We start from the raw sequence: 19149 nt of genomic DNA on the forward strand, positions 1-19149 counted from the left end.
AAATGAATGAAACATTCTCATAGTTATTTTGCATATTACATCAATTGGAAGTACAAGGGCAGGTATATTGACAAATTGCAAAAAGGGTTTAAGAAGAAAGTTTTCAAATTAGAATTCTGTCCCATTTCACACTCCACTGTTCCTCCAGATTTATCCTTTCTTAACTACAAAAGATACAGACTTAAAAAAAAATGAAAATTCTTAGATGGCTAAAAGTAATAGGGGTTAAGCACAAAAATATTCCTAGAAATCTTAGTAGGCAGCTATTTGAGGCTTTCAATACCTAAAAAACTTTTAAAACGTGGCTGCCACTTCTCATTTTAAGGATGACATTTCAATTTTCCAATTAGGATCTGGACAGAATTTCTAGGTGGAAAAAAGGTGCACCTCAGGGCGCAGACAAGAGGCATCACTTTAGAGCAAAGCAGGAATACCTGGTGCTTGCCATCCCTACCAAACCAGGGACTCCTGCAGTGCACTGTGACAAACTGTTGGCCTCTCTACACTCGTTTCAGTAAAGGGAAATTTTTGTTTGTGACACAAATATTTCTGGTACAGTTATAAACCTAAATGTGCTGCTACTAAAAAAAATTCTCTAGCTAACAATTTTGCACTGGTCCTTAGCGACCACAGCTCATTTTGGTTCAGAGGCAAATAATACAGACAGAAAGCGACTGTGGAATTTGTGAATGTCACTAACTTTACCTCCGGGATATGGAAAGAACAGCTCTCCCACAATGGAACCCGAGGAACACCACTGCTATCCCCCCTTTAATGTTCAGAGGGATGGAACACCTCTCCTATGAGAAAGGCTGAGAGAGCTGGGATTGTTCAGCATGATGAGAAGGCTCTGGGGAGACTTTACTGTGGCCTTTCAGTACTTAAAGGGGGCTTTATAAGGAAGATGGAGACAGAATTTTTAGTAGAGCCAGTTGCAATAGGACAAGGAGACATTCAGGGCCAGGCTGGAAGTGGTTCTGAGCAACCTGATCTAATTGAAGATGTCCTTGCTCATTGCAGGGAGCTTGACTAGATGATCTTTAAAGGTCCCTTCAAACCTCAACCATTCTACGGAACAGGGGAATACAAAGCAGATTAGTAGTGTCACTCCTGTTCAGCATTCAGAGTTGACTTATGTTCTAATTTTCAGGGTAGCATCTCAGTCATCCACAATACACATATGCCTGGATCTCTAATTTAAATAGCCACCTTTCACAAGCAGTCTCTCTCAGATATAACCATTATTATTTATTTGTCCACTTACTATTTTTGGCCATGGCTTTTAGCGCAAACCAAGTCTCCAATACAGTGCATCTTCTAAAATTAAGGGTTCAATTACTACACAAGGAAAAAACCTATGTCACGGGGACTGTGCTTTTAACAGTCTCCTCTCACAAAAGTCACTGAAGTAAATTGTATACTGGTATCCAGAGACTGGTATGTACTGACCAAATATTTGTATGCCAAAGTCTTAGAAAATTTTCCCTCTAGCAAGCAAGAAGGCAGTAGAAGATGTTTCTATACTAAAATTAGCCATTTTTCTAAAACATGAGCATCCTTTCCTATCCTATCCTCCACAAAAAGAAGATCCCACCGAAAAAGATTTCATCTTTTACTCTGGAAATGGGAAAAGACAATGGCTTGAATGCAATGAACATGAATTAACCTCGGTTTATTTTATTTTCATCTGCTCACACTAGCATAAATAGATGGGACACAATTCTCCTGCAGTATCCACAGCACAGAGTCTCCACAAAATGACTGTTCATACGAAATTCTTCATTTTGCTCTCCCCACCCATTCTTTAAACTTACGAGTAAATTAAAACCACCAGGTCTGGCTCTCCCAAAAGAGAATCTTCTTTGAAAACATTTACCATATGTCTAACTCCCCTAAATGGAAAATCAGCAATCTTGCATGGATCAGTCAGCTTTTATCTTCCTTCACAAGAAAAGACTCCCATAAATTGTTATAAAAGTCTGTCATAAATATTGCAAATTGTGGTCTCTGAGCAGAAAGAGAAGCTGTAGGCAAGAGAGGATAAATTCCAGGACTCAGGAAGTACAGTGTAAACTACAGCAAAGCTGATTGCCATTCTACTTAAGGAATTAAAGGAACAAAGCTTGTAAAGATTGTAACATACAACAAAGGTTGCACTTATGCCAAACTCTTTGGCATACAGTTTTTGGCAACAAAGAAGGGCAAGGCAAAACATACCATTTTGTAAGACTTCATTCACAAGATCCTTTACCTACGTTATTTATAACATTTAATACATTTGAAACACTCAGGTAATGCTACTTTCTTCCCTGGGAGGGTGGTGAGACACTGGCACAGGTTGCCCAGAGAAGCTGTGGCTGCCCCATCCCTGGCAGTGTTCAAGGCCAGGCTGGATGGGGCTTGGAGCAACCTAGTCTAGCGGAAGGTGTCCCTGCCCATGGCAGGAGGTTGGAACTGGAAGAGCATTAAGGTCCCTTCCAATCCAAACCATTCTATGATTCTATACTGCATATGCTTGGATAGGAATACTTCTTAACATGGGGGAGACAGCTGAGACTAGGTGCAAAACCTGGCTTTGTGTCCTTTGTTTCCTAATACCTGCATAGAATACAGACAGTTAAACAAAAAAAAAAAAAAAAAAAAACACCTCAATCCAGTCTCTGACATAAAACAATGCAGACATTTCCAAAGGAGCAATATAAAATCGTACCATAGCAGCAGTTCCCAGAGTTACAGTACATGGTGCACCAGTCATTTCCTAAAATCCAAATCTTTTACTTGCTTCCACATGGTCCAAAAAAAGACCTACAGTCCCAAACCCTGGACCATACATTTTCACATGATAATGCCATGGAAAATGCAATTAAGCTAATTGCATAAAAAAAAGCTAATATGATGATCCCATACTTCAGCAAGCACTTAAGCATATCTAGATTTCTCATATATAAGGTCATCAAAACTAACAGAAGTTTTATAGCTTTCAGTTCTGAGAAGAAAGTACTCAAGCATTTAATCAATGATTTGTATGCTTTTGCATCCAGCTTGATATGCAGGTGCATATTTATTTATTTGATTTATAAAATATAAATCAGAGCTTTAAATCTCGGCCCTGAGTATGCTAGCATTAATTTAATTTCACAGTAAAATTCAGTGCAAAAACTGTTCCTTCCAGTATAAAATAAAATATTTCAATAGACAAAAAAAACCTCCACAAGTCTGGAACCAACAGGAAGACCCTTGGTGTTTCTGAAAGGTCCCTGCAAGGAAAAGCAAATTTTGCTGCATGCATGAAGATGAACCAGTTCCAAGTATAGACCCAACCACACCTCTTCCCTTAAAGTCATAATGGCAGAGCTTTCCAATACAGGATCTCAAAGCTGGCATTCCTGGGCTTTGATACATCTTGCTTTTGCTGCAACCCAACAGTACAAAGGGAGGAACAAGCTAAGTATCTGTGCAATGTTTCCCAAATCTCCTTTTTACTTTCTTACAAAAAAAGAAACAGAAGTGTAGGACCTCCCAGGTGAAATGGCTGGAGCATGCCAGCCATAAGTATAAACAATGCAAGAAAGGCAAGAGTTGTTGAGAGAATTTTATGCATTTATTTATCATCACAAAAAGGGGTGAAAAGTAAGGCAACAGCACATTCCTTCCTGTGGGCCAAAATGTGGACCGCTGGTCATAAAAAACTGATTCTTAGCCTGGAACAAGAGTTGCCGAATTTGCTGAGTCAGCCATCACAAAACATTGAGAGAGAAAACAGCAAGAGGAATAAGCTGCCTATTTTAAAAACATTAAAATACAACTTTTCAAGGTGCCTTTGTAAAGTCTCTTTAGTATGCTATGCCTGTCCCGCTACAGCCACTTAAACATCATGAAGCACAGGGCATAAACGAAACACCCTTAAGGTATCAGTGCAGAAAAAGGAAATGTTACATAAAGCGGTACTTAAAAAATTCCTTTTCTTCTCCTCAACGTGTAGGTATAATTCATGAAAAATTAATGAAATCTACTAAAAGACTTTAAGTTCTGAAATACTGGTTTTATCATAATTTAACTTACATGCGATCTCTTTGGAGGACAAACCTCTGAAAATTCCTTGTAATTTGTCTGCTGTTAATATGCATATCTGACATTTACATTTTCAAGAGCATATTCTGTATATTTCGGTTAACCCATCAGCATGTTATTTAGTTACTATCAGTACAGCATTAACCAATGTATGCAAAAGGGAAGTCCAGTTCTAATCCCCGGAAGTGCTCAACGCCAGTTTCGGTGGGGCTGTGAGCAACCTGCCTGGCCCATGGCAGGAAGGTTGGAACTGGATGAGCTTTAAGGTCGCTTCCAACCCTAACCTTTATCGTATGATACTATGAAAAACGTTGGACTCCTGAATTCAGAATCACATCATCTTTTTTGGCACAAGCAAAAGCTTTTACTTTGAATAAAAGCTGTACAAATACAAAAGAAACTTTTTTAAGAGTTCTTGAATATTTACTAAATAATTATTTGCTGTATCCAAATTACAGGGTTAATTGGTCTCATGTGCACCAACTTTCTGGGAGAAATGGACATGCTACTGAAAGATGTATCTAAGGACTCGCATAGAGTGTGAGTTTGAGACACCAGTATTGAGGTAAAAAAAGAAACAAAACCTTTTTGCCTCTAAATGGAAGAAATAGCTAGAAACAATAAAGACAAAATACAACTTTTGGATGCAACTCCTGCAGAATCAACATTCTTTATCATACTTTTAAAAGATTGCTTTTTAATGGCTATGTATCTACTATACAAGTTAAAGCTGGAACATTAGTGCAAATATAGTTTAAGCTTTTCCTTATCACTCTCTTAATCATATCCTAACTGGACAAAATCAGCCTCTTTGTGAAAAACAGAAAAGTCACTTAAGTTTCTGTTAAAACCAAGTAACTTCCAAATGGAAATCATAAACTGGCATTTGAAGCCATCATGCAAGCAGTCCATGTTCCTCTTGTCTTCATGTTTTCATTGCTGTACTGGCAGACAGAACAGGATTGGAGACGGGGTACTCTTTAGTTCTGTGCTTCAGCAGAAATATCTGTGCACTGATTGTTCACTTAGGCTCATCCAGGTATATTAGTCCTGGCAGCAGCTTACTTTAACAAGAGAGCAAAACCAAAGGCACCATACGATATCTAAACCACTATCTTATGTTTGGTGTATCAGGAACTCATTAAAAGTGAAAAGTCTAACTATCTCATAGTAGACCAAACTTTAAAGCTTCAGTGAATGCACTGAAGCTTCAATAAAAAAAACAAAAAACACCGCAAAAACCCAAACCCCCCAAAATCACAACAACCAACCTTCTCATGTAGGAACAGAGCTAGTCTGATTCTTCAAATATCATATAAACACATAACACAGTTAAAAGAACGCACAAGCACACTTACAGATTAGGAATGCTTTCCTGAATCAAACTTGAACATATGTAAATGTTCATGCATTTTTTTATTTTCTAAAAGTGTAAGTTAATGCCTAAGGCCTGCCTGGAACCATGTGAAAATATATTTGCTACCCTCATGCAAACAAGTCCAGATTTCACAAAACAACAGCAAGAAAATATACATTAACATTTTTGCCGACTCAAAATAACAATGTAAAACCAAACCAAAAAGTCTGCTGGTTTTTTAACCCTAAAAATTGTTAATTATGTTTTAAAATTTAGTTTTTATTTATAATTCAAATCTCCAAACTTTCAGGAAGCATTGAAACCTATTTTGAGGTTTTTATGCCTGTTTGAACAGAAATAATTTTAAGAATTCAGCGTGAACTTACCAGAATTTGCTTTCGTTGTTTTGAAACTGCATTTCTACAAATTATATATTGAGAACCGACTACCGAATTCTAATAACTGCCATCCTAAATCTGCATGTGTTAAAGGACTTAACACTTTTCATCATATAGTTCATATAGCATTTAAGTAAAAATTCTTTCCACACTGACATCTAGTGAAGTTCTACAGTAAGAAGAAAAAAGCCTATTCTAATATTTTGCACTTACAGAAAGATTTCCATCTTCCAAATTACCTACATTTTATATTGCTACAATTTGCAACATGATTGTGCATCGTGCACTATTTTCTTCTGAAACATATTTTGCCACTATTTCTAATAAATAACATGTTTACCTGCCAAAGGCTCAGACATTCTGATCAGTACATTAGAGAAAGTTATAAGATACGGTGTAGTGAAATTTAAAACATGAGTAGCAAAGTTACTGTTTTCCTATCATGCCAGATGTACTTACAAGGGCTAAACATCCAATATTAACAAAACAATTCTATTACATTCACTGGGAATTATGAATGCAAAATATTTTAATTCATACATTTTAGCTATTAATAAGACAAGTCATCTCTCTTCTCTAATGCAGTACCCAGAAAGCTTGTATTCCTACATTCTTTCCATCATCAAAGAAGATTCCTCTGGGAATACCTAAATTAGTCTCCTGCTCTGAATCATCCTGGAGCTTGGTAGGCTTTATGAACAGTACACATAGTCTTTGAGGGTGCAGAAGTGAGGGACTGTTAGGGAGAGCTTGTGAATTTCTTGATCCCATAGCTGCCCATCTACAAGTGCAGGGACAACATACTGTCTCAGATACCTTCTACCCTCCTTGAGCTGCACTCCAGGGAGGCAAGACATGATGTTGTACTAGCTACAACATTAATTTCAGCACTCATTAAGTTTCTGAAGGCAAAGTCTCATTTTTATGCCTCATCAAAAAAAGGCAGCTAAGCACTGCCTGACAACATACAGGAGGTTCAGTGCTGACTCTGGGGAAAATGTATCACCTATTGAATCACAAGCAAACCTATAAATGCCTTCTGCAGTGACAGATATTTGAAGAGAGACAGATTATGCATTTTCCCCTCTCATTAGTGATTGTACTCCAGATGTAAGTTTGGGCTGTGCTATTTCAGACTGCTGCATAGCTGAAGTTTGCAACAGAACAAATTGACTCAAGTCTTTCTAGCCTCAAAACACAAAGGAGAAGAAAGAGAAGGTCCATTTAGATAGAGATCGCACTTAGAACAGAAACATTCCTGAGTAAACGGTATTCAAAACTTTCTTGATAAAAACTGTAATAGACTTGTAGACTTCTCCAAGTCCAGAAAGCGCTGAAAATCCTGATCTAGGAACTGAGACTCCAGAACTCCCTTTTGAGCTTCAGTCTGCTGACACCATGGCTATTGGCTTCACGAGGTGAGTCTGGAAAGCTGGATGTTTTCTGGTGCTTGAGGGAGCTGAGGGGAAAAACCGCTGGATATTAAATTATGTTTTGGCTAAAAGCTGCCTGAAGCTAAATTACACACTTGTAATCACTTCAATTGCAAGGCAAAAATACCCGTAATTAATTGTGGCAATGTGACAGGACTTAGAGGAACCAAAATGAATTCTTGATAGTATATAAAATGTAAAAATCTGAGAGCTATCAACATTTCATGTACTTGAATTAGTTCCACTTGCAATGGCATCAGAATGAGTTTCTCCAACTAATAACCTTCTCTTCATCTGAATCTAATCTTGACAACAGAAACACCATCAAGAATTATGAAATGGAAAAATGGCTTCTGTTTAAAACACGGAACTCTTAATACTTGCATTCTATTTTGTATTTCATCACAGAAAAGCTCAATAATCTGAGGTAAAGCTGCCATATGTCCAGGTTTCTCCAGTCACAGCCCTTCTTTTCAACACAGAAATCCTGTCCTGGCAAAAAAAAAAAAAAAAAAAAAAGGTAAAAAAAAGGACAAATTTGGCCATGTGCCTGGAATTTCCAGATGGTGGGCAGCACAGTCAGGTGGTAGCTTTAATGTGGCTGCTTGATGTTTGGGAATCCTGAACAATGTAAATCCACTGGGACTTTTGTGCATCTGAACAGAGTTACCTTGTGTGCAGAACATACCTAGCATGCTCCCTTTACTGAGTACTCCCAAGTGAGATCTGCCAGATACAATCCAAATTCTGTCCTGTATTTCCTAGACATAAACATGAGAGCCCTCACATGAACTACTCACTCTAAGGCACCCTTTTAAGGATATCCACAAGTTGCATATGCATATAAGAAAACAAATTCAAAATAGGTAAATAGCAATTGGCACATGCATGTTAGTACACACATGAGAAGATTCAGAACTAGATTTACAGGTATCTAGCACCTTGTTATGTAGCAAAATCCACAGCCTGAATTAAACCTCTGGAATTAAAAAAAAAAAAGGGCAAGAGAAGATTTAGATGCTTAGAAAGAGGACACACACTGTGAAGCAATTAGAGCAGCAGTAACTACAGACAGACAAAAGGAAAGATTGAAGAGTTTTTAAGAACTAGACAACTTACTCTGAGATTTGAAAAGACACCTCCTTCCAATTAGGATTCATAGTCTTCAGCCATCTCAGAGTGAGGCAGACCACGCTTTGTTTGTTTTAGAGAAAAAGAACAAATCCCTCATTTCAGAGAAAGAGCAATGCCCTTACAAAATGGAACCCTACTTCAAGATGTTTAATATCAAATACTCCTTTGATAAAAATACAGAAATTCTAAATGGCATAGAAATTAAAAGGTTTCCCCTGCTTCACATATCTAATCTGACCACTAGGTCACAATCACATTGTCTCCCTCGTTCTCCCAATTTCTTAATTACTCCATACTGAGATGAATTTTAAAAGGGAAAGCTGGTAATGCCTGCAGCTCCAGACAATCTACAAATTCACAGTTACTGCATGCTTCCCAGAGAAAGGACATGTGCCTTGCAACTCCCATCCACATCCTCTGTCTGAACCAACGGGCCACAGGAAGCAGCCGTTTGTTTGAAGCCTCACAAGTTGCGCTTCACAGAATGTTTACCAGCGCTCACATCCCAGCTAACACAGATTGAGGAATATCTGTTTAACGCAGCCTAAAAGATTTTCTATATATTTAATAGATGTCAAGCTATGCAGCACCATGAAAACTATGGTACTAGAGAGCTTGGCCAAAAGTAGAATTTTAGGTACGTAAAGGATCTTCAGTCTAAAAGCAACACACATCCAGGTAGCTGCAGAATGGGTGTTTCAAGAATCAAAATTCTCTATCTGAAACTTTAAGTCAATTTTCCCAATCTTTATAGAAGGCACGAGAACTCTCTGCCTCTTAGATACATGCCATTTTTGACTGAAGGTTTATTGATGCATCCTTACACACAGGATATAGCATGACATCGCAGCATAGACGGCAGAAGAGCCTTGCAATGTCTACAGTAATAGTAACCATGCACACATGGAAAATCACAGGCAAGGGCTTTTCTTCAAAAAAAAAAACTTATTAAAAAAAATTAGACAAGGATTCCGTAAAACACTTCATCATAATTATTATTATTATTATTATTATTTAGCATCTGTGGCCAAACTCAGTACCATTAACAGTACATTTTCATATTCATTGCCAAAAAATTATGCTGGCACAATATTACAAGATTGAAACTAAAGATTCATTTAAAAACGGATATTTCAAAGTTAAAAATTCGTATAGCTTTAATTCTTCATCAATGAACACACATATTACCGAAATAATCTCTGTATTACTATTAACATCATCACATCCAGATTTAATTAGACAGTCCCAACTTTTAACAACTACATTGTGATTTTGAGAGCCCACAGCCGTTTCAGGTTATTAACTGAAGTCTTCTGGTATTGACAGGTCTCCTGGTTTCATCAGAACAGGCTAGATGACCTTGGTCTCATTTTTTTAAACATTATACGAGATGGTATGAAAGGGCAGTTACAAGCAATACGTCATCTCCAGGCTGTCCTACAGTGCTTTAAGCTGTTTGTGGTGACAATAAGCAGTAGGTCTAGGTGGATCCAATCACTGGAAATCATTCAAAAACACACATGCAGTGTCAGCCTCAGAATAGGTCAAAAAAAACCTTACTGAATTCCCAGACTGACCCTGTATTTACCTTTTACAGAAAAATGGTCATTAATGCGCTAAACTGAAACAATGTCTGATAAATGAAAACATACACCTCTGACATCACAGCAAATTCAGTAAGCAGCTGTTTAGAGACAAAGTGGGGAAATCATCTGAGCTCAAGCAAAATGGATTAGTTTTTGCTGAAATCGATGAAAAACCATGAACCCAACACTAGCAGCTGAACCTCAAAATCTTCAAGAATAGCATGGATAAAGAGCTCATTTCCATACAATCCCTCTGGACTGAACTGAAACAAGAAAGAAAATTTATATCTGAACATCTGGTACCACCACAATATACAGTATGAAAAGCTCTGCTACCCTTTCATTTCTGTGTCATACTGCAGGACTGAAATTACTACCTTGGATGATTCTGAACTATGGTCAAAAGATGTAACAAGTTCCAAATTTCCCCTGCCAACAGAAACAAAGGGCACCTGCTTAGCCATCAGTCAAGAGCCAGGCTGCCTCACTAAACATCCAATTCTAAAACCCTCCACAAAGCAGGCTATGCTTGAAAGCAAGATCTGTGCTTTAATTTAGTAAAATGTGCTTCATTACATAAACAATTGACAAAGACCTTTTTTTTTCTCCTGTAAGCAATAATAAATGTATGCCTCTCACATTCTCTAAAGCACCAAACAACACTTCAGTGGATTGTTTTCTTAACTTTTGGAGGACCTAGGACCAAGCTCATTAATGAATTTAGTCTTTGAAAATCAACTAAATCTACTTACAGAAGGAAATTCGCCAAAGTTTGCCTTCATTAGACTTGAGACTCAGGCTAACCTGACCTGCTTAAGGAAAAAGAAAAGCAGATAACAACAATCACCAACATCAATCCCTTGCCACACTGTGCTTGTGTAAATAGCTTACTGAAACCAATTAAACATCTGAAGATGCATTTAAAAATAAATAAATGCTAAAACACTAGATGAGAAGAGTTAATTATTCTTCCAAGTTCAGTGACACTAAAATGATTCCAAACTCTCCAGAATCACAGAATTCCTCAGACACAAACAACAGATTAAATAAGAGTTCCTCTACCTTCAAGCCATCTGCTAGACTGCCAATGAAGCTCCAGGGAAAGAATATTTAGGGCAGGCTTCATCTCATCTAATTCTATCCATCTCAACTTTTGACTTGAAGCATGAAGTCTCTATTTAGGCTCCTCCGACAGCCAGCTGAACAGAGATGGGCATTTCTAGAGAAAATAAATCCCACTTTAAGATACGTGTCCAAAATCCTAACTCATCTGCACCTGAAGTTAGGCAGAGGTTTATCTCACCCACTATTAATTGGTCAAATTAAATATAAATAAATTCAGACAGACATATGAGCAGATATTTATTTAAATTTCACTAAACTCTAATAATACAAATAACCCAGAGTATTTTAAATACTAACAGTGTTAATTTAAATTGACCTTAGCATCGGTAGGGAGTGTTGACACACCAGGAAGTCTAGAGAGTAAGTATAAATCCATGTGGAACAAAAGCAAGCAGAAAGCCTGCAGAACACACAGGATAACTAAGTTCATGGAAAGATCTGGGCTGGCAGCAATAGCATTAAGTCCATTAGTTGTCATTAGAACAAACTACACCACCATGGGCTTTGCCAGTCCAACCCAATCACAGTGACCTGGCCTATCCAGATTACTCCTTGAAATGGTGAAATCAGACAACTTTTGGTCAGACCTTTATATCTTGCTGTAATACTGTTTGCTATCTCTGTTAAATTCTTAGTATCTTTGATAGCTTTGCAAATAGAGCAGATACTGCTATCTAACAGATGCAGGTCCTCAAATAAGACAAGTAAGATACCTTGCAGTAAAGCAGCTCTATCTAGCACTAGTAGCTCGCAATACGTTTAATGATAGGGACAATCTGCTGACATTCCACAACTATAAGTAAAAAATAGCATTATTTGTGTATTTTTAAATGCTACAGACATATTCAAAGGTTTAGGTTATTTTGGTTTTAAATCTTCACCTCATATGAAATACATTATTTAAAAAAAGAAAATTATGTGACATATAAAAACATGAGACTGTTCAGTAACCATACTAACTTTACAATAATCTTTTAAATTACATTTAATTCTGTAACACTTTTTTCCTTTTTTTCTCCCCCCCCCCCCCCGCCCCCGGAAAAGGGGTGTAAACCAAATAAATAAAAAATACCAAAACAACAAACCAAACTTCTGCTAGGGCACAGAAATCCTATCCAGGTGGAGTTCATAGGCAGGTAAAATAGAAGCAATAACCAACAATTTCAGTTTTAATACTTCAGGGCATGCCTATGTGTACAACTCCTGTAGACATCCCTGAGCGAGTTTACATAATACAGCAATAGGAATGTGCCTGCCAGCAACACAGCATGGTCTTGCCCAGCCACTCATAAATGTATTCCCCTGTTTGGGTGGATGCTGCAACCTCATTCAAGCACTGCGCTGCTGCAGTTGTCACCATCTCAACTCAAAGGTTTGAAACAAACTGCAGGCTGTCTGTGAACCAGAGTAATGTTTTGACTGCAACACAAAAGCATTCTAATAGGCAGATACCACTGACTTCTCAACTTATGTTCTCCCCTGATATAAAGGCCTCATGGAAACTGGTCAGTCCTCTGTTCCTGTTTCCTCCTAAACTACTTCACCCTGACCCAAAACACTTGAATTAATGGATCTCACCTGAGAAAATAGTTTTTTAAGTACTCATACAAATTTAAATAATTCCTTCTATTTGAATTAATTAACTTTCCTGTTCCCTATGTAAAGTAGAGCAGTAGTAATTATCTCCCTTTTACAGACTGAGAAAGCAAGACTCGCTAGAATTCAGTGGCTTGCTCACAGGCAGAGAGGAGCTGTGGCAGAGGGAAGGGAAGCAAGAACGTGAACAAGATGGAAATAAAATTTCCAATGAGAGCAGTGGAAGTTATTTAAACTGCATGCTGCTATGGCTCCCCTGACACCATTCATGAGCTTCAACACATGATGTTAAAGGACACCACCAGGAACCCACCAACAATATTCTAAAACTGTAAAACTGAGTATAACCAACCAGACAGTCAACACATTTAAATCACTATCAACCCCAATTATGAGAACAGGTATAAACCAGTGAAGTGTCAGAGTGTTGTAAGTGACCATATTAGCTTTCTGGTCTCTTCCACTCCTCATTCTTTTCTTTTTCAAAGGCCAGCAAAGCTTCTGGGATAATCCTCTATGCACCGTATGTGCTCTTCTTCCCAACTCCAAGGTCTAGGATTATAAAATGAAAGCTGAGACCCTCACAGTTACATTATTTCATGACTTAGGACTTCAAGACACCAAGCAAATGCAATGCATAAGAACTGACAATGACAACATTAACAACTTGCAGGTCTCTATAAGCAAAATCTCATGTACATGCCAATCAATTGGTCAAAAAGATTAGCTAAGGAACTCAAAACACCGCCATTCCCTTTACAGAAATTTTAAAGGCAATCTGCTCAGTCTGCACAAAGCAAGCTTTCCACTCCCACCACACCTACTTAGGAATATGCTTCACACAACCACCATAGCTCCTTTTATACTCTTTCTAGGTTTACAGTTTTATTGCTCATAAAGGATGGTGCTCTGAAAGAACACGTCAAGTATTTTCATTTTCACTTGGATTTTAATTCCTAGAGTGCCACACAATGGCCATATATATTTTAATGCACAAGAGGCTGATTCAAGGATGAAACTCAAGCAGGAGAAAAGATTGAACTTCTGTCTTTTTGACTCTTCACTGCCTCTACTTCCTGCTTCGCTAAGACAGAAAACATTATTATTCTCATCTTTTCGCATCCTACTTTTGGGGTGCACTCAGTTTGTACAGGACAAAGGAAAAGTCAATAGGATCTACACAGTTTGTAAACACTGAAGAGGCTGGTATTGTAACAGTCATATATAATCCACAGCAGGAACTATCTGCAGACTTCAAAGGCTAACTGGTATTTGGTTTCCTGACAAAACGACCTAGAGATTCTAGCTTTCCTATAAGTGCTTCTGCAGCATGTTACCCTGGAGGAACTTGCTCAGTCCTACACCCTCCCCATATTCTGCGAACCTGTTTTGCAATTATACTTCTTCAACAAAGCAGTTTTGGAGCTTACAAACTCTATTTTATTAGTCTAATTGATTTGCTGATGAGGTGAAAGTCTAGATTTTCCCAGGTAGTTAATATGCTGCTTCTCTTCAACACCCTGCAGTAACTATCAGCCAATAGTACAGACCATTCCACATGTCCAAGATTCTTGTATCCAAAATTAGATCTGAATCAGCAAATATCTACCATGCTTTGAGTGTCAACAATAGGCACACAGTAAATAAAAAAATTTATTATTATATAGCTGAAACATTTTCTGTATATTTAATAGAAGTCACATTTTCTGTAAAAACCTCCGTAAATTAGCATGTCTATTCAATTACATACAAAACAAGAAGACAGACAAAGGGCCTAGTTTTCCATTTAATAGTAAAGGCATTTGGAACGATGCCTATACAAACCTACTCATTTCTTCTCCGCTAATTCTACATGATTTTCCTGTAAGCATACCTGGTTTTCTGTAACCAATTTTCATTTGCATAAATTCTTCCCAGAAAAGAAACCATTACCTAATCTAATGATTTCTCTATTAATGGACTTTTTGGCAACAACAGATAATAGAGAAATCCTTGATTAGTTTCAGAATTCTGACTAGCCTAAACAGGCACTTACATCAATGAGAGTCTCAGCGTAAGCTCGCTTTAAATGCAGAACATTCAGTATGCTGAGCGAACATGACTGATCTAGGTATCCTGAGCAAATTAAGGTATACCCAAAATGGTCTGGTTTTGTTGTTTTTGCAAAAGATGGGCACATATGAAGCCTTGATATCCAAAGATGCTATACTAAATGGGTAAAATATCTGATCTTGAGATGCTAACAGCCCCGCTTCAACTGCAGCTCTAGGCTCTGTCTCTTTATCATACACATTGTCTGAGCCTTCGCCCAAATGCCAGGCAACGGCCCAAATGAACAAGAGGGCAGAATTCCTTTTGTAGCACCTTCCCAGCCTCACTCCAGTTACAGTTCAAGGCTCCATCTCTCCCACAACCCTAACCCTTGCCCTAGCCCAATGCATCACCACCAAACCATACTCCCTCAAAAGTCCAAATCACCATTTCCTCTTAAATTTTAATTCCTTTATCGAGGAAAATGCTTCAAAAGCTGGTTTGACAAAACATAGGCATTATCACTAATGCAGCTTTTGTGCATTAAGCCACAAGAATACAAAGTGGCAGTTAACCTCTTAGTCACTGAAACACAGACACTAGTTCTACTAAAACACTTCCTTCAGAATATCACTGTCAAGTGAGAACTTGCCTACTAATGTGATTTCCCTCTCAGCACAATGAGAATGGTTAGACTGAAAAAGGAAAAGGACAAATACGTTTGAAGGGAAGGGATCCTGGTTTCACATTTGAAGTATAGTAGAGATATACCACAAAAGGATCGTCTAAGTTCTGTCTACCTAGCAGTTGAATTAGCAAGAAAACAAGTTTAAGAGTAACTATAATATCACAGAATCATAGAATCATAGAATGGTTTGGGTTGGAAAGAACCTTAAGATCATCTAGTTCCAACCCCCCTGCCATGGGCAGGGATGCCTCACACTAAACCATGTCACCCTAGGCTCTGTCCAACCTGACCCTGAACACTGCCAGAGATGGAGCATTCACCACTTCTTTGGGCGACCTGTTCCAGTGCCTCACCGCCCTCACAGTAAAGAACTTCTTCCTTATATCTAACCTGAACTTCCCCTGTTTTAGTCTGAACCCATTACCTCTTGACTTATCAGTACAGTCCCTGATGAGGAGACCCTCTTCAGCATCGATGCTTACAAAAGGGGGGATATTATAGTTTGCACATCCTTAAAACATGATCAAAAAAGATAGACACTCAGGTATTACAAATCCTAGACTACTTTTGGGTGTGTTGCTTAACTTTATGCAACCTCAATTTTTTCAGCAGTAAAATGGAAATAATCCTGCCTTTTCTGACAGTAGGGCTATAAAACTTAATTTGTTTAAATTCTGTGAAAGTCTTTTGAGCTTCTTTTATGAAAAGTGTTATTTAATTAAACTTTATTATTATTCCAAAGGAGCAACTGTAAGAAAAAATTCCTATTTATTTTATTGCCTATTGCAATTTGCAAATAACTGCCCAACCCCCCCAAAAGGAGCACTTCTCCCTGTTCTGATAAGGACTTACGCTAGTCCACGCGCGTTATATGAGAAAAGCATATTCTACTCCAACACAGACACATTTTAACCAGTGACAAATTAAACAGATGTTATGACCATCAGGATTTTTAACAGTATTTTAAAATTACTTAGATTAACATTCTTTTCCTGACTTTCATGTACATTTTAAGCTAGTTTCTCTTTATCAGTTAAAATATAATCTCTTTTGTTGTCTTTTTTAAATGAATTAGAATGGTTCTTAACTCTGTTTTTATGGACATAGAAACATACATTAATGGAACACATTGCTTTGATTTGTCTTTCTACAAACAAGCTCAAAGTTGGTGCTGCTAGTTCTCAGCCAATACTGCATCGTTCTTCATTTAAATTTCATCTGTTCTCAAATAAAATCATAACGAAAAAAGAAAAAAATAAAACCAAACGAAATGCTGCAACCTTAAGTAATAATAATACCAGTTAGAGCAGAATCCACATGTCCTCTTCTAGCTTTCAGAGCTTAGGAACTCCAGGGTGCAGCAGCTTCCTCTCAGAGCTTTCATGTACTAGTATCTAGTTCAGTGATGCTTCCCTTGCTAATAAATGCTGGGACAAGTTGCCTCATAGATCTGAATGAGCACAACTGTTACCGTTTTCCCTGGGTTGCAGCCACAGTGCAGATCATGGAGGTCAAACGTAATTCACTGAATATGAATCACATCAAAAAACTGACAGAAACACAACAGGCAAATTCTTGCCCCTGTTGTGATCCCCATCTGGTTGGAAAAACAAGGCTCCAACTGGTCCTAAATGCCCACGACTGATAGGAAATAATTAAGATAGGACTGGAGAAAACATTTGTAAAATTACTCTCCCCTGTCTATGGGCTGTGTAAAATACAGGTCTGAACACAAGTAGGCCACAAAGCCCTGAAAAACATCTAACATTATATACTCAATGCCAACTATTGTTTGAAAACAAAACCTTGTAAAATATCAGTTTTCTTAGTCTACATTAGATACAATATCTTTGTAATAAACTCCTAGACGTGCTACGCTTCTTTCTCAGGATTCAGAACTGCCATTTATAATCAGTCAGCCTAAGGAACAAAATTTTTCTATTACTTATGTTGATCTGTTTCACAGGCAGTAAAAGGATTCATCATTGTGTCAGCCCTTTTATTGCCCTACACTACTCACTGCCCAAGAGCCTCAGCTACAGCCCAGGGCCCAGTGGTGAAAGGCAATCCCCAATACCTATAATTTGCTTGTCCTAGCAATGCTTCAGAGGACAGTACAGACACAAAACAAAATGAAAAGGAAAGAAAACCATTTCAACTACCTTGCCATGTAGTTTGTGGACATCGTATCTTATTTGAGCAAATTCACGGAGTCCAAAAGATCCTCCAATAAGATACAGCTGAAAAACAACAAAATGAAAACAGATGTGTTAGGACTATTATGAAAAAGAACATTTTGCATACTTGCAAAGAGCATTCATGGAACATACTGACCCAATTCATTTACCAAGGGACTCTACTATTCTTCCAACAGAAACACCAGGAGCTGACAAAAATAATCAACTGAAAGATACGTATAGAAGAGGGAGTAGATGTAAAGTCAGAGCCTTCTTCCACTATCTAGGCACAGATTTCACAAATTTCTTCTATATACGAAGACAGCTGCTTCAAGATTCACATTTTCTAGGGACTTCCTCTCCTCTTACCTCTTCCCTTCCCATATGGCTTCCTGGCATAACTGCAGCAAAGGAACCTTTACCTCACCGCTACTGGATTTATTCTTATCATTTTCCAACTCTTTGCAGAAGTAACAATGCCACATTGACTTACTCTGATGTCTGTCAGTAAGAGACCTAACTAAACTTCTGAACAGACCAGCTGATTTGAGCTGTGGTTCAGTGATACATTATCACATAGGCTAAGAAATGTGATTGCAGCGCGCCTGCACTTTTATTATTGCCTCCTTAGTTGTCTTGTAAATCCCTCCACAGCTGCGAAGCTTATGAATACGAATAATAAAAGAAAAAATGGGGGGGGGAGGGGGGAACCTTTACATCCACATAAATTGTTCAGTCATTCTTTATTATGACAGAAGGGAGATCATAAAACTGTCTATATATTTTACAATTAGAAATGACAGACCAACAGAAGATCAAGTATTGTTAACAAACACCACTAAGGACTTGAAAATTAGTGTGGAAATCTAGCTACTCTGTGGAAGAATCAGGCTTCTTGCTCCTGCTCTGACCTGGCAGACTGTCTGCTGTTCTCTGTTAAAGCAGATACACAGGAGGCCAAAAACTTTCACATCTAAAGATGTAAATCTGAGGAAGGTGGAAGCATGAGGGAGCTCTAAGGACCTGGGTGAAAAAACAAAACAAAACACAAAACCCAAACCCAAAGTCCAACACCACCCTATTTTATCACAACGCATTAGTGTTACAGTCCTTCAGTACAGGCTGTTGCTGCACTGGATACTGCTTTCCGCACAATGCTGGTGGATTTTTTGCTACATATTAGGTTTGCAGCTATGGCCTGTGTCCAAGAATTATTATAATTATGCTGCACAGGTAGTCAAAAATGTATGTTTTTCCAAAAAGTATGCTATCTGATGTTCAGGTCACTGAGGTCAAAAAGCCACATTCATTCAAATTAAATTGAAAGAGGAGAGAAGGGAAGGGGAAGAAAGGGGGAAAAAAATAATAAAAAAAATAAATTAAAAAAAAAAAGCCTTCTATGTTTATTCTTTCTAAACGTTGCAGGACTTGCAGGGCTACATGATTTCCTATCAAACAGGTGAAACTACTCACCACCATGTGAATGCAGCGCCCACACTCACTTACATACTGGCAAGTTACAGACTAGGAGCCAGGAACTAATGTACTCTGTT

The 19149-nt window shown here is 38.0% G+C and overlaps 1 protein-coding gene across 1 annotated transcript in view; it reads right to left on the reverse strand.

The window, feature by feature from the left end:
* LOC115607268 (cytochrome c oxidase assembly protein COX16 homolog, mitochondrial) overlaps positions 1-19149 on the reverse strand; it is a 50328-nt gene that overhangs the window by 18656 nt on the left and 12523 nt on the right. The window contains exon 2 of the mRNA XM_030484364.1: positions 17582-17659. Coding sequence (XP_030340224.1) covers positions 17582-17659 — 78 coding nt within the window. The remainder of the gene's footprint in view (positions 1-17581; positions 17660-19149) is intronic.

Source organism: Strigops habroptila, chromosome 4 (assembly GCF_004027225.2).
Source record: "Strigops habroptila isolate Jane chromosome 4, bStrHab1.2.pri, whole genome shotgun sequence".
NCBI lineage: Eukaryota > Metazoa > Chordata > Aves > Psittaciformes > Psittacidae > Strigops > Strigops habroptila.